Source organism: Globicephala melas, chromosome 4 (genome assembly GCF_963455315.2).
Source record: "Globicephala melas chromosome 4, mGloMel1.2, whole genome shotgun sequence".
NCBI lineage: Eukaryota > Metazoa > Chordata > Mammalia > Artiodactyla > Delphinidae > Globicephala > Globicephala melas.
Window position 1 is genome coordinate 134,643,365 of NC_083317.1, and position 14,273 is coordinate 134,657,637.

General features: G+C 36.1%; 1 protein-coding gene across 1 annotated transcript in view; it reads right to left on the reverse strand.

Moving 5' to 3' along the window:
- Positions 1-14,273, reverse strand: part of COL6A5 (collagen type VI alpha 5 chain) — a 108,139-nt gene that overhangs the window by 17,357 nt on the left and 76,509 nt on the right. Inside the window, exons 36-37 of the mRNA XM_030876402.2 lie at positions 12,559-12,571; positions 9,336-9,544 (exon numbers count right to left, since the gene is read on the reverse strand). Of these exons, the coding sequence (XP_030732262.1) occupies positions 9,336-9,544; positions 12,559-12,571 (222 nt within the window). The remainder of the gene's footprint in view (positions 1-9,335; positions 9,545-12,558; positions 12,572-14,273) is intronic.

Consider the following 14,273-nt stretch of genomic DNA (forward strand, 5'->3'; position numbering starts at 1 on the left):
TAGCAAGGGTTAATAAAATTAAAAGCTGGTTCTTTGAGAAGATAAACAAAATTGATAAGCCATTAGCCAGACTCATCAAGAAATAAATGGAGAGGACTCAATTCAACAGAATTAGAAATGAAAATGGAGATGTAACAACTGACACTGCAGAAATACAAAGGATCAGAGAGACTACCACAAGCAACCCTATGCCAATAAAATGGACAACCTGGAAGAAATGGACAAATTCATAGAAAGTAAACCTACCAAGACTGAACCAGGAAGGAATAGAAAATATGAACAGACCAATCAAGAAATGAAATTGAAACTGTGATTAAGAATCTTCCAACAAACAAAAGCCCAGGACCAGATGGCTTCACAGGTGAATTTTATGAAATATTTAGAGAAGAACTAAGATCTATCCTTCTCAAACTCTTCCAAAATATAGCAGAGGGAGTAACACTCCCAAACTCATTCTACGAGGCCACCATCACCCTAATAACAAACCAGACAAAGATGTCACAAAGAAAGAAAACTACACTGACGAACATAGATGCAAACATCCTCAACAAAATACTACCAAACAGAATCCAAAAGCACACTAAAAGGATCATACACCATGATCAAGTGAGGTTTATTCGAGGAATGCAAGGATTCTTCAATGTATGCAAATCAATCAATGTGATAAACCATATTAACAAATTGAAGGATAAGAACCGTATGATAACCTCAGTAGATACAGAAAAGGCTTTTGACAAAATTCAACACCCATTTATGATAAAAACCCTCCAGAAAGTAGGCATAGCGGGAACTTACCTCAACATAATAAAGGCCATATATGACAAACCCACAGCCAACATCATTCTCAATGGTGAAAAACTGAAACCATTTCCTCTAAGATCAGGAAGAAGACAAGGGTGCCCACCCTCACCACTATTATTCAAGACAGCTTTGGATGTTTTAGCCATGGTAATTAGAAAAGCAAAAGAAATAAATGGAATCCAAATTGGAAAAAGAAGTAAAATTGTCAGCGTTTGCAGATGACATGATACTTTACATAGAGAATCCTAAAGATGCTACCAGAAAGCTCCTAGAGCTAATCAATGAATTTGGTAAAATAGCAGGATACAAAATTAATGCACAGAAATATCTTGTATTTCTATACATTAATGATGAAAAGTCAGAAAGAGAAATTAAGGAAACCCTCCCATTTACCATTTCAACAAAAAGAATAAAATGCCTAGGAATAAACCTACCTAAGGAAACAAAAGACCTGTATGCAAAAAATTATGACAATGATGAAAGAAATTAAAGATGATACAAACAGATGGAGAGATATACCATGTTCTTGGATTGGAAGAATCAACATTGTGAAAATGACTATACTACCCAAAACAATCTACAGATTCAGTGCAATCCCTATCAAACTACCAATGGCATTTTTCACAGAACTGGAACAAAAATTTTCACAATTTCTACAGAAACACAAAAGACCCCAAATAGCCAAAGCAGTCTTGAGAAAGAAAAATGGAGCTGGAGGAATCAGGCTCCCTGACTTCCTATACTACAAAGCTACAGTAATCAAGACTGGCACAAAGGCAGAAATATAGATCAATGGAACAGGATAGAAAGCCCAGAGATAAACCCACACACATATGGTCACCTTATTTTTGATAAAGGAGGCAAGAATATACAATGGAGAAAAGACAGTCTCTTCCATAAGCGGTGCTGGGAAAACTGGATAGCTACATGTCAAAGAAAGAAATTAGAACACTGCATAACACTACACACAAAAATAAACTCAAAATGGATTAAAGACCTAAATATAAGGCCAGACAATATAAAACTCTTAGAGGAAAACATAGGCAGAACACTCTGTGGCATAAATCACTGCAAGATGCTTTTTGACCCACCTCCTAGAGAAATGGAAATAAAAACAAAAATAAACAAATGGGACCTAATGAAACTTCAAAGCTTTTGCACAGCAAAGGAAACCATAAACAAGATGAAAATACAACCATCAGAAGGGGAGAAAATATTTGCAAATGAAGCAACCGACAAAGGATTAATCTCCAAAATCTATAAGCAGCTCGTGCAGCTCAATATCAGAAAAACAAACAACCCAATTCAAAAATGGGTGGAAAACCTAAATGGACATTTCTCCAAAGAAGACATACAGATGGCTAACAGGCACATGAAAAAATGCTTAATATCACTAACCACGAGAGAAATGCAAATCAAAACCACAATGAGGTATCACCTCACACCGAACAGAATGGCCATCATCAAAAAATATAGAAAGAATAAGTGCTGGAGAGGGTGTGGAGAAAAGGGAACCCTCTTGCACTGTTGGTGGGAATGTAAACTGAGACAGCCAGTATGGAGGTTCCTCAAGAAACTAAAAATAGAACTACCATATGACCCAGCAATCCCCCTACTGGGCATATACCCTGAGAAAACCATAATTCAAAAAGACATGTACCAAAATGTTCATTGCAGCACTAGTTACAACAAGCAGGACATGGAAGCAACCTAAGTGTCCATCAACAGATGAATGGATAAAGAAGATATGACACATATATACAATAGAATATTACTCAGCCATAAAAAGAAACGAAATTGAGTTATTTGTAGCGAGGTGGATGGACCTAGAGTCTTTCATACAGAGTGAAGTAAGTCAGAAAGAGAAAAATAAATACCATATGCTAACACATATGTATGGAATCTAAAAAAAAAAAAAAAAAAAGAAAGAAAGAAAAATTGGTCATGAAGAACCTAGGGGCATGACAGGAATAAAGACACAGACCTACTAGAGAATGGACTTGAAGACACGGGGAGGGGGAAGGGTAAGCTGTGACAAAGTGAGAGAGTGGCATGGACATATATACACTACCAAATGTAAAATAGATAGCTAGTGGGAAGCAGTCACATAGCACAGGGAGATCAGCTCGGTGCTTTGTGACTAGCTAGAAGGGTGGGATAGGGAGGGTGGGAGGGAGGGAGACGCAAGAGGGAAGAGATATGGGGATATATGTATATGTATAACTGATTCACTTTGTTATAAAGCAGAAACTAACACTCCATTGTAAAGCAATTATACTCCAGTAAAAACGTTAAAAGAAAAAAAAAGATGTGGCCCATATATACAAAGGAATATCAGTCATGAAAAGAAATGAAATTGCGTTAATTTGTAATGAGGTGGATGGACCTTGAGTCTGTCATAGACAGTGAAGTATGTCAGAAGGAGAAAAACAAATACCATATGCTAACATATGTATATGGAATCTAAAAAAAATAAATGGTTCTGATGAACCGGTGGGCAGGGCGGGAATAAAGACACAGATGCAGAGAATAGACTTGAGGACACAGGGAGGGTGAAGGGTAACCTGGGATGAAGTGAGAGAGTGGCATGGACATATACACACTACCAAATATAAAATAGATAGCTAGTGGGAAGTAGTTGCATAGCACAGGGAGATCAGCTCGGTGCTTTGTGACCACCTAGAGGGGTGGGATGGGGGGGTGAGATAGGGAGGGTGGGAGGGAGATGAAAGAGGGAAGGGATATGGGTTTATAAGTATCCGTATAGCTGATTCACTTTGTTATACAGCAGAAACTAACACAACATTTTAAGGCAATTATACTCCAATAAAGATGTGAAAAAAAGAATTAATAAATATTCATGGCTTTATTCATGAATGGTTTATAAAAAAGCATGAGAGAAAAATAATTAAATTAAAATTTAAAAATTGAATTGTACCACCAAAATTGTTTTTAAAATAGGGCTTCCCTGGTGGCACAGTGGTTGGGAGTCCGCCTGCCGATGCAGGGGACACGGGTTCGTGCCCCGGTCCGGGAGGATCCCACATGCCGCGGAGCGGCTGGGCCCATGAGCCGTGGCAGCTGCTCCTGCACGTCCGGAGCCTGTGCTCCACGACGGGAGAGGCCACAACAATGAGAGGCCCACGTACCGCAAACAAACAAAAAACAACTCTCCCACTGATGACATGATGATCGTCAAATTTGGCGCTGGATATATTTCGTCATTTGAAAATGCAGACAATACCCTTGCCAGACAACACAGCCTACATTGTTAAGTTAACGTTTTTGTGGAAATGGGCATGGATTTGAATCCTGGCTCTGCCACTTACAAGCTGTGTGATGTTGTTTGAGGATCTTAACCTTTGCATCAGTGTCCTCATCTGTAATATGTAATAGTCATTATAATAATAATAATAGATTTTCGTGGTAAGGATTAAGTTAAATCATGTATATAAAGTGCCCGGTGCATAGTTGCACTAAATAAGTGGTAGCTTCTGTGATTACTATTATTTCTCATGCATTGTTTGATCATCAAGTGAGACAGTGAATACAATGCTGAGACGAATACTGGTCCCCAAAGCATTCCACCTGCACGTTTTTTTTTTAACATCTTTATTGGAGTATAATTGCTTTACAATGGTCTGTTAGTTTCTGCTTTATAACACAGTGAATCAGTTATATATATACATATATTCCCATATCTCTTCCCTCTTGAGTCTCCCTCCCTCCAACCCTCCCTATCCCACCCCTCTAGGTGGTCACAAACCATCGAGCTGATCTCCCTGCACTTTTTATTAAACTGAATACTTTCTTACTTGTATTAAGCTTTCTTTTTTTTACTCAGAGTATACTCTGATTATCAGACTACAAGCTCCTTGAAGACAGGGCTTCTGTCTGAATCTTTTTTTTTCTAAATCTCTCTAACCCCCCAAAAGACTAGCATGGGGCTTAATTCAGAACAGGAGTTAATTACATATTTGCTGCATGGATATTCATGGGAAAATCCATGTAAATGCTTGGCAGAGTCCTTTCCTATAGGAAGCCCTCAACGAGGGCTGCCACTGTTTTGTCGATTGCCACCACCACCATCACCCAATTATCACTTCAACTATCTATGTTTTATTCCATTAGCAAAGGGTCCCCATGAAAAAAGTGTTGCTAACACTATAGAACATTGCTTTAATAATTCCAACAAATGATTGCATGAGACCTACAGAAGCAGCCTCCATGAAGTCAAATCATCCACATCCCCTGAACTCACAGTTCACATTAGCTCTGCCTCATGCAAAATCTTCAAGGAAGACACCCAAAGTATAATAACTATACAATAAATTCTCAAGCAAAAGTGAATGTCACAACCTCAGTCCACAGCTTAAAATGAACAGGAGACTCAGGTTATCCCCCAAAGAGCATCCAGATGGTTGGGATTTTCTAAAGCATTCATGAAACATGTCATTACAATTCAGACATGATCCCAATTCTATCACTGACCTCTTTAGCATGTGTACAGATATGAAAGTAGGACATTCAGCTGGGGGACTGCTCCATAGGGTGACTCAGAAGCCAGTTCTGCTGCATTTAATTCCAGTACAGATTTAAATGTAGCAGAAGATATATGTCTTCAAGTTCAACACGTGACAGCAAAAATTGGAAGCAAGCTAAGTGTTCAACAACAGATAAATAGTTAAATACATTCATTCATTGAAAGTAACATTATGAGAACACAAAAAAATCAGTATGAAGCTTGCAGCAATATGTAAAATGTATAACATATGTGAAAAGCAGGATATGAAATTGAATAAAACTATGTAAACCTATATGCCTGTGGAAAAACCAAAGACTGTACTCCACACCACAAATAGCTCAGTCTGCTAAATTGTGTGATTTGTGACTCTGTATTAAAATGTTATATGGTATGATAGTATTTTTACAATTTTTTAAAAATTAGCAGAATCCTGAGGGTGTACTGGGAAACAGTGGACAGGGTGTAGAGATCTTGAGTCCTTATACTGAATTTTTTGGTTCCCTGATCTTGGGGGCTTGAAGTTTCTTCTAAAACAGGGTTTCTTTCACTATTGACAGTCTGATTGGATAATTCTTTGTTGTGAGAGGATGTCCTGTGTGCATTGTAGGATGTTTAGCAGCATCTGTGGCCTCTAGATGCCAGTAGTACCCTCCAGTTATGACAACTAAAAATGTCTCCAGACATTGCAATATGTCTCCTAGGGTAGAGTAGGGTGGAATCATCCCCAGGTGAATTTGCAAAAGCTAATCACTAAATACCTTTCCAGCTCTAATACCTTATGATTGATTCAAAATCAAAATATACACTGGCTTAAAAAAACAAAACTGATTGTAGATCACAATCAAAGTTATCAAAATAAAAATGTAAAACAAAATCCATGCAAATTCCCTTGAGCACAACTCCAGCCTAGTTTGAAGAGAGAAGTGTTGCCTCTTAGTTCTTAATAAAATTCATTGAAAAGAACATCAGCTGAAATTATCCTAAGGCCAGGGAGTGCTTAAAGCTATGAGTGTGCCCTAGGCTGAGTTTGGGTTGGCATTTAACATTCATTAAAAATTATCCTGTCCCTCTTTAATCTTGACAATAGACTAACTGTATCTTAAGTATTAGTTAACATAGCAACTTTGATGAAAGTGCTAGGCTCACCATTGGGTCATCAGTTGCAATTTAATTAGAATTAAACCACCCATTTTTTATTACATAATTCCAAAGAACTATGTGTATTCCATTGGTGAGTAATTAAGAGCAACTGAATTTTCCAAGGAATTTTTATATTGTGGATGTGTGGTCAAAATGCATAATAGTATCTCTGGATAATCCGTACATATTTGGATCTTAAAATGTCTTGTTAGATAGATCTTGGATGAATAGATGGGTGGATGAATGTTCAGTGTTCTTGGATGAGTAAAATAAAATTATAATCCAGTTTACCTGGATCCCTTTGACAATAGGAATTCTTCTGTGATACTAGTTACTCAATTGCTTTTAGCTGAGAACACAGAGCAAATCAGGAAGCACACTAAAGTGGTAGCATGCACAGTAGTTCTTAAACTTCAGCCTGGATCAGATTTTTTGCTTGTTAAAAATCAGATGGTTGAGCCCCACCTCCAGTTTCCGCTTCAGTAGGTTCAGGATCAGTGCATTTCTAACAAGTTCTCAGGTGATGCTGATGCTGCTGGTTTAGGGACACACTTTTTGAGAATCACTGGGATAGTGGATCTGAAAAATGAGGACCTACGAAAATCACCTATGGTGGTTTTAAAGCTTGTGGCTTTTTCCTGGCCACTCACACCCCTAAATATGAAGCAGTAGTACTGAGAAGGGCTTAGGAATCTATGCTTGTGAAGGGCTTCCAGGTGATCCTGATATAAATTGTCTTTGAGCTGCTGTAAGGAGTGGAGAGGGCCAGGAAAGGTGATGCAATTAAGGATGAACTTGGAAACTGGAGTAGGGAGGAAGAAGCAAGGGAGAGGCCTAGGTAGAAAGATAGTGGTTGTGTTTCTTGTGAAAGAGAGTGATACACAACTCATTGCCAGCCCACAGTACTCTGGGAACTCTAAAAATTTCTTAAATGGTTAAGATTCTTGACTTCTCCAGGACTCTCCATTTAAGGGCACAAAAATCAGCCCTTGGCCATAAGAATCACATTATAAATGAGTAATAAGCATAGCATGTGGAAGCTCTTATGGAAGTTATCAATCTCTTTATTTGTGCTATACATCTGGAACGTGTATCAAAGCTCATCTCTTAGCGACTAGATAAAATATCTGAACTACAATTTACTCTCCTTGAGGATGGCACATTATACAGAAAGTTCTCAGCGGCTTTTGACAACTAGCTAGCAATGATTTTAAAAAGAAAAAAAAAGAAAGAAAGGAATAGTATGAAGTCCCTAGACAACACTGATGATCTGAGACTCAGATTTATTGTAAAGGATAAAAATATATATATATTATCCTTAGATCTGAGACTCTGTTTCCAGGCAATCACAACTCAACATAATCCTCCACAGAACTCCCAACACTTCAATCCACTGCAAGAGAAATTGGGTGTGGTGGGTGTAACAGCAAATTGACATTTTTTTCCTATAGAGCCATGCAACAATTATTTCTGCAGCCAAATTGACCCTTAAACTGGTTATGAGTATCTTGATATCCAGACATCTGAAAAACCAAATGAAAAGTATTTCTATTGCTATTGAACAACGGTCATTAAAGATGGCTGCAAAGATGAGTTTCTCCTTTGTTCCCTTAAATATCCAATTAATTCAGTCTTTCTTGAAAAGTTTCACACTTCTAAATTATTAGAATTTAAAATGCTTACTACTAACAATACTGTCACAAATGACAATTTCGTATTCCAACTCTGCCAAAATAACTTCTCTTTTTCTTTTATTTTTCTTCCAAAACCAAACCATAATAAATTCCTATGCCTTGAGGGCTGTTGTAATTCCCATATCGTTAAAATGAATACCCCAAATTAATTGCATCCATTAAGAAGAACAAATTTTGTATTTTCTTCTTTAAGCTATGTCTATATAATGATGAAAACCTGTTTTAAATAAGAAATCACACACTTGAATGCCTTAATGCCAAGGAACTACATACATCCAGGTTTACTTCATTACTTTTTTTTTACTAAAAAAAGTCTTATTTTTCAACTAATGATTGACTCTTTAATTCTCAAGTCTAGCTTCTATAAAGGAAAGTTTAGCTGCTTTAAAGACAAAATTCAAACATGTATATTTCAGAAATGGGGGGAAATATGGGGACATCAGTGTTGAACCCAAGGAAAAGAACATTTATTTATCCAAGGAAATTACTAAGAATGAATATTATGAGATTGGCCGCCTTTTCTTTCAAACTTGCATATTCTAACATCACACATGATACTTACGACATAATGCTTTAAATGCTGACATTCTGGCCAAATGAGCATTTTGGGAGACTCTAGATACATAGATGGAATAGCTGAATAGTGTGTTTAGAATGCCCACCCTTTCAAATGAAAATACAGCCAAAATTCTATGATCTGATTTGTTTGAAACTATTAAATCCTGACAAAAAGCATTACTGCTTTGCCATTAAAATGTATAGAGTATAGAGTGGGGTAGTTTATTTTATTTCCAGTTAAAAAACCTTACACCTTCTCATGCAATCACAAATTCTGGGGCACTGGTCAGGCCAACTTTTAAAAGTTCCTCCTTTGCTATGTTATTCTCTGTAGTACCTCCTTCTACATCACACTAACCTAAATTGTGGTTTCTAGAGAAACCTTAAGTTTGGTGAGCATATCAGTGACATTTCTTAGAGCTTATCAGTGATTTCCAGAGTGGTGCCTGTGACCATTTAAATCTTCAGATCAAGTAAAAGCTGCAGTTGTAGCCACCATCTTGAACTTGAAGAAAGTTGCTTTTTATACCCACCTTATTTATTTGATTCTCTATTAGTGTTAAAAGATGAGGATCCAGTTATTTCTAAATTACCGCTATAACTTTTCATTTCCTTACCAGCAGTGAGACTTGCAATTTCTTCAGAATCCTGATCTTTTTCATATTTAGTTGTTAATTTCTGTGGCATAAACATTTGGCTTGGAATGTAAGCCAGATGGTCACTTCCACTGTCTTCCAACACAAAAGATGAATCTCTGCCCACACTAAATTCCTGGCCGATGAAGCTGTTCTCTCCTGAAGAAATATCTTGTTGCTCAGGGGTAAATCTAGAAGATAAAAGGGAAAGTTTTAGGTGAACCTATATAACTTTGGGAAATACAACTAAAATCTCACAAAAATTTAATATAGTTAATTATTTCTTAGAAGAAAGACAATTGGGTGATAAAAATTTATTTCAATCAAATAATTTATTATACTACAGGGGAATTCTACTAAACATGTAAAGAAGAACTAATACCTATCCTTCTCAAACTATTCCAAAAAATTCAAGAGGACGGAACACTCCCAAATTCATTCTACAAGGCCACCAGTACCCTGAAACCAAAACCAGACAAAGACACTACAAAGAAAGAAAATTACATGTCAATATCTTAGATGAGTACAGATGCAAAAATCCTCAACAAAATATTAGCAGAATGAATCCAAATCCGAATGTATTAGAGGATCATACACTGTGTCAAGTTGGATTTATTCCAGGGACACAAGAATGGTTCAACATACATAAATCAATTAGTGTGATATGCCACATTAAAAAAAGGAAGGACAAAAATTACATGATCATCTCAATATATGCAGAAAAAGCATTTGACAAAATTCAACCTCCATTCATGATAAAAACTCTCATCAAAGTGGGTACAGAAGGAACATATCTCAACATAATTAAAGACCATTTATGGCAAATCCACAGCTAACATATGCAGTGGTGGAAAGCTGAAAGGTTTTCCTCTAAATTTAGGGACAAGATAAGGCTATTTAACCACTTCTATTTAACAGTTTTGGAAGTCCTAGCCATAGCAATCAGATAAGAAAAAGAAATAAAAGGCATTCAAATTGGAAGGGAAGAAATAAAACTGTCCCTATTTGCAGATGGCATGATACTTTATATAGATACCCTAAAGTCTCTACCCAAAAACTATTAGAACCAATAAATGAATTAAGCAAAGTCACAGGACACAAGATTAATATACAGAAATCTGTTGCTTTCCTCTACACTAATAATGAACTATCAGAAAGAGAGAGTGAAAAACCAATCCCATTTAAAATCTCTTTGTGGGCTTCCCTGGTGGTGCAGTGGTTGAGAATCTGCCTGCCAATGCAGGGGATATGGGTTCGAGCCCTGGTCTGGGAAGATCCCACATGCCATGGAGCAACAGAGTCCATGAGCCACAACTACTGAGCCTGTGCATCTGGAGCCTATGCTCCGCAACAAGAGAGGCCACAACAGTGAGAGGCCCGCCCACCGCGATAAAGAGTGGCCCCCACTTGCCACAACTAGAGAAAGCCCTCACACAGAAACGAAGACCCAACACAGCCAAAAATAATAAATAAATAAATTTATTAAAAAACAAATCACTTCGAAAAGAATAAAATACCAAGGAGGTAAAAGACCCATACTCTGAAAACAATAAAACATTGATAAAGGAAATTAAAGATGATACAAAGAAATAGAAAGATATCCTGTGCCCTTAGATTGAAAGAATTAATATTGCTAAAATGACCATACTACCCAAAGGAGATTTAATGCAATTCCTAACAAAATATCCATGAAATTTTTCACAGAACTAGAACAAATAATCCTAAGATTCATATGAAACCACAAAAGACGCTGAATTTCCAAAGCAAGGTTGAAAAAAAGAACAAAGCTGGAGATACCATCCTCCCAGACTTCAGACTATACTACAGAGCTACAGTAATAAAAACAGCAAGGTACTGGCACAAAAACAGATACAGAGATCAATGGAACAGAATAGAGACCCCAGAAATAAGCCCACACACTTATGGTCACTTAACCTAGCTATGACAAAAGAGGCAAGAATATGCAATGGAGAAAAGACAGTCTCTTCAATAAGTGGTGCTGGGAAAACTGGACAGCTACATGTAAAACAACGAAATTAGAACACTTTCTTACACCATATACACAAATAAACTCAAAATAGATTAAAGACCTAAATGTAAGACCAGAAGCCACAAAATTCCTACAAGAGAATATAGGCAAAACATTCTCTGACATAAATCGCAAGCAATATTTTTTTTTGTCTCTGCCTCCTAAAGCAAAAGAAATAAAAGCAAAAATAAAGAAATAGGACCTATTAAACTTAAAAGCTTTTGCACAGCAAAGGAAACAACTGAAAAAACTAAAAGACAACCTATGGTGTGGGAGAAAATATTTGCAAATGATATGACTGATAAGGGGTTAATATTCAAAGGAGATAAATAGCTCATACAACTCAATATAAAAAAAAAACCAATTAAAAAATGGGCAAAAGAGCTAAATAGAAATTTCTCCAAAGAAAACATACAAATGGCCAGTAGGCACATGGAAAGATGCTCAGCATTGCTAATTATCAGAGAAATACAAACCAAAACCACAATGAGATAGCTCCTCACCCCTGTCAGAATGGCTATCATCAAAAAGTCTACAAATAACAAATGTTGGTGAGGATGAGGATGTGGAGAAAATGGAACCCTGTACACTGTTGGCAGGAATGTAAATTGGTGCAGCGATTATGGAAAACAGTATGGATGTTCCTTAAAAAACTAAAAATAGAGCTACCATATGATCCAGCAATTCACATCCTGGGCATACATCCAAAGAAACACAAACACTAATTTGAAAAAATATATGAACCCCAATGTTCATAGCAGCACTATTTACAATAGCCAATACATGGAAGCAACCCAAGTGTCCATCAACAGATGATTGGCTTAAGAAGATGTGGTATATATATTAAATAGAATATTACTCAGCCATAAAAAAGAATGAATTATTGCCATTTGAAGCAACAGGGATGGACCTAGAGAATATTACACTTAGTTAAGTAAGTCAGAGAGAGAAAGACAAATACTGTATGATATCACTTATATGTGGAATTAAAAAATAATACAAATGAATGTATATAGCAAAACAGAAACAGACTCACAGATACAGAGAACAGACTAGTGGTTACCAGAGGGGAGAGAGTGCGGGGGGAGGAGCAGGTTAGGGGTAAGGGATTAAGAAATATAAACTACTGTGTATAAAATAGATAAACAACAAGGATATTTTGTATAGCACAGGGACTTATAGCCATTATCTTGTAATAACTTTTAATTGAGTATAATCTATAAAAGTACTGAATCATTCTGCTGTACTCCTGAAACTCATATAATATTGTAAATCAACTATACTTCATTTTTTTAAAAAAGCATATACTGATACATTTGTGTAAATTCCCATTTATCCTTCCCTTTCTTGCCATCTGCTTATAGCCTATGAAACACTACTTTGGACTAAATCAAGTCTGATTTGTCACAGAGTTTTAGATAAATGACAAGAAACTCATAGGTTACTTGGGACAAGCAAATAATGTGTCTCAGTTTGATATCAATCTCCACAGAAAATGTAGAAAATAGTCATTTAATCTACCATCAACTTCTCTGAGAAGAATAAAACTATATAAAATATATCTCATTGACACCATGCTTCCTGAAATGGTGTCTACATTTGTATTCTTTGGAGTAAGAATGATAGTTTGAAAATATTGTGTTTTTATATAGGTGACGGTAAAAAACATATTCAATATAAGTTTATTCTTATTCTATTAATGCACCTTTATGCAATTTCAAGTCCATGTTTATGTTTGCATTGATACTGTTGTTTGGCACCTGGTGGTACTACTTTAACTGTTGAGAGTTAATGAGGAAAGGAAATAAAGTCAGACATAATATTATCAACAATACATTCACACCAAGTAAAAGCCAAATGGTACAATGACTAGAGTGGGAATGATCGTTTTGCAGTAGTGCAGGTGAAGACAAGTGCTGGGGAATCAAGCACTCACAGAACTGAGTGGGCAAGCTGAGAGCAGAGGTGACTCTGCAGCATGCATCATGTTTTACACATTTTACCAATATGCACCATATTATTAAAAAAATTTTATTGAAACATAGTTAATTTACAATGTTCTGTTAGCTTCAGGTATACAGTAAAGCGATTCATTTATACATACATATATATGTGCATATATACACATATATATGTATATATTTCAGATTCTTTTCCATTATAGGTTATTACAAGATATTGAGTATAGTTCTCTGTGTAGTCCTTGTAGTTTACCTATTTTATATATAGTAGTATGTATATGTTAATCCCAAACTCCTAATTTATCCCCCACCCCTGAACCTTTCCCCTTTGGTAACTGTAAGTTTATTTTCTAAGTCTGTGAGTCTATTTCTCTTTTGTAAATAAGTTCATTTGTATCATTTTTTTAGATTACACATATAAGCAATATCATATGATATTTGTCTTTCTCTGTCTGACTTACTTCACTTAGTATGATAATCTCTAGGTCCATCCATGTTGCTGCAAATGGCATTATTTCATTTTTTATGACTGAGTAATATTCCAGTGTGTGTGTGTGTGTGTGTGTGTGTGTGTGTGTGTGTGTGTGTGTGTGTGTGTGTATTGTATCTTCTTTATCCATTCATCTGTTGATGGACATTTAGGCTCTTTATATGCTTGTTTATAAAATTTCTTTTTTTAGTTTTTAGGAATTCTCTTTTGGCTAAGCAGAATCATCTAATACATTAAATTACTGTTTTAAATTTGTGCCTTACTGAGTTTCCTTGGGTTTGATGTACGAATTTATTTTTGTTTGATAGTTGCATAGGAATGATACACGTATGGTATTTGCAGCTAGATTTGTGTTTGTACATGTTAAAATATTATATTAAAATGTAGTCCTGTAAGAATCAATTTTCCTTTAAATAAGAGTATTGTTTATTCTATGTTGG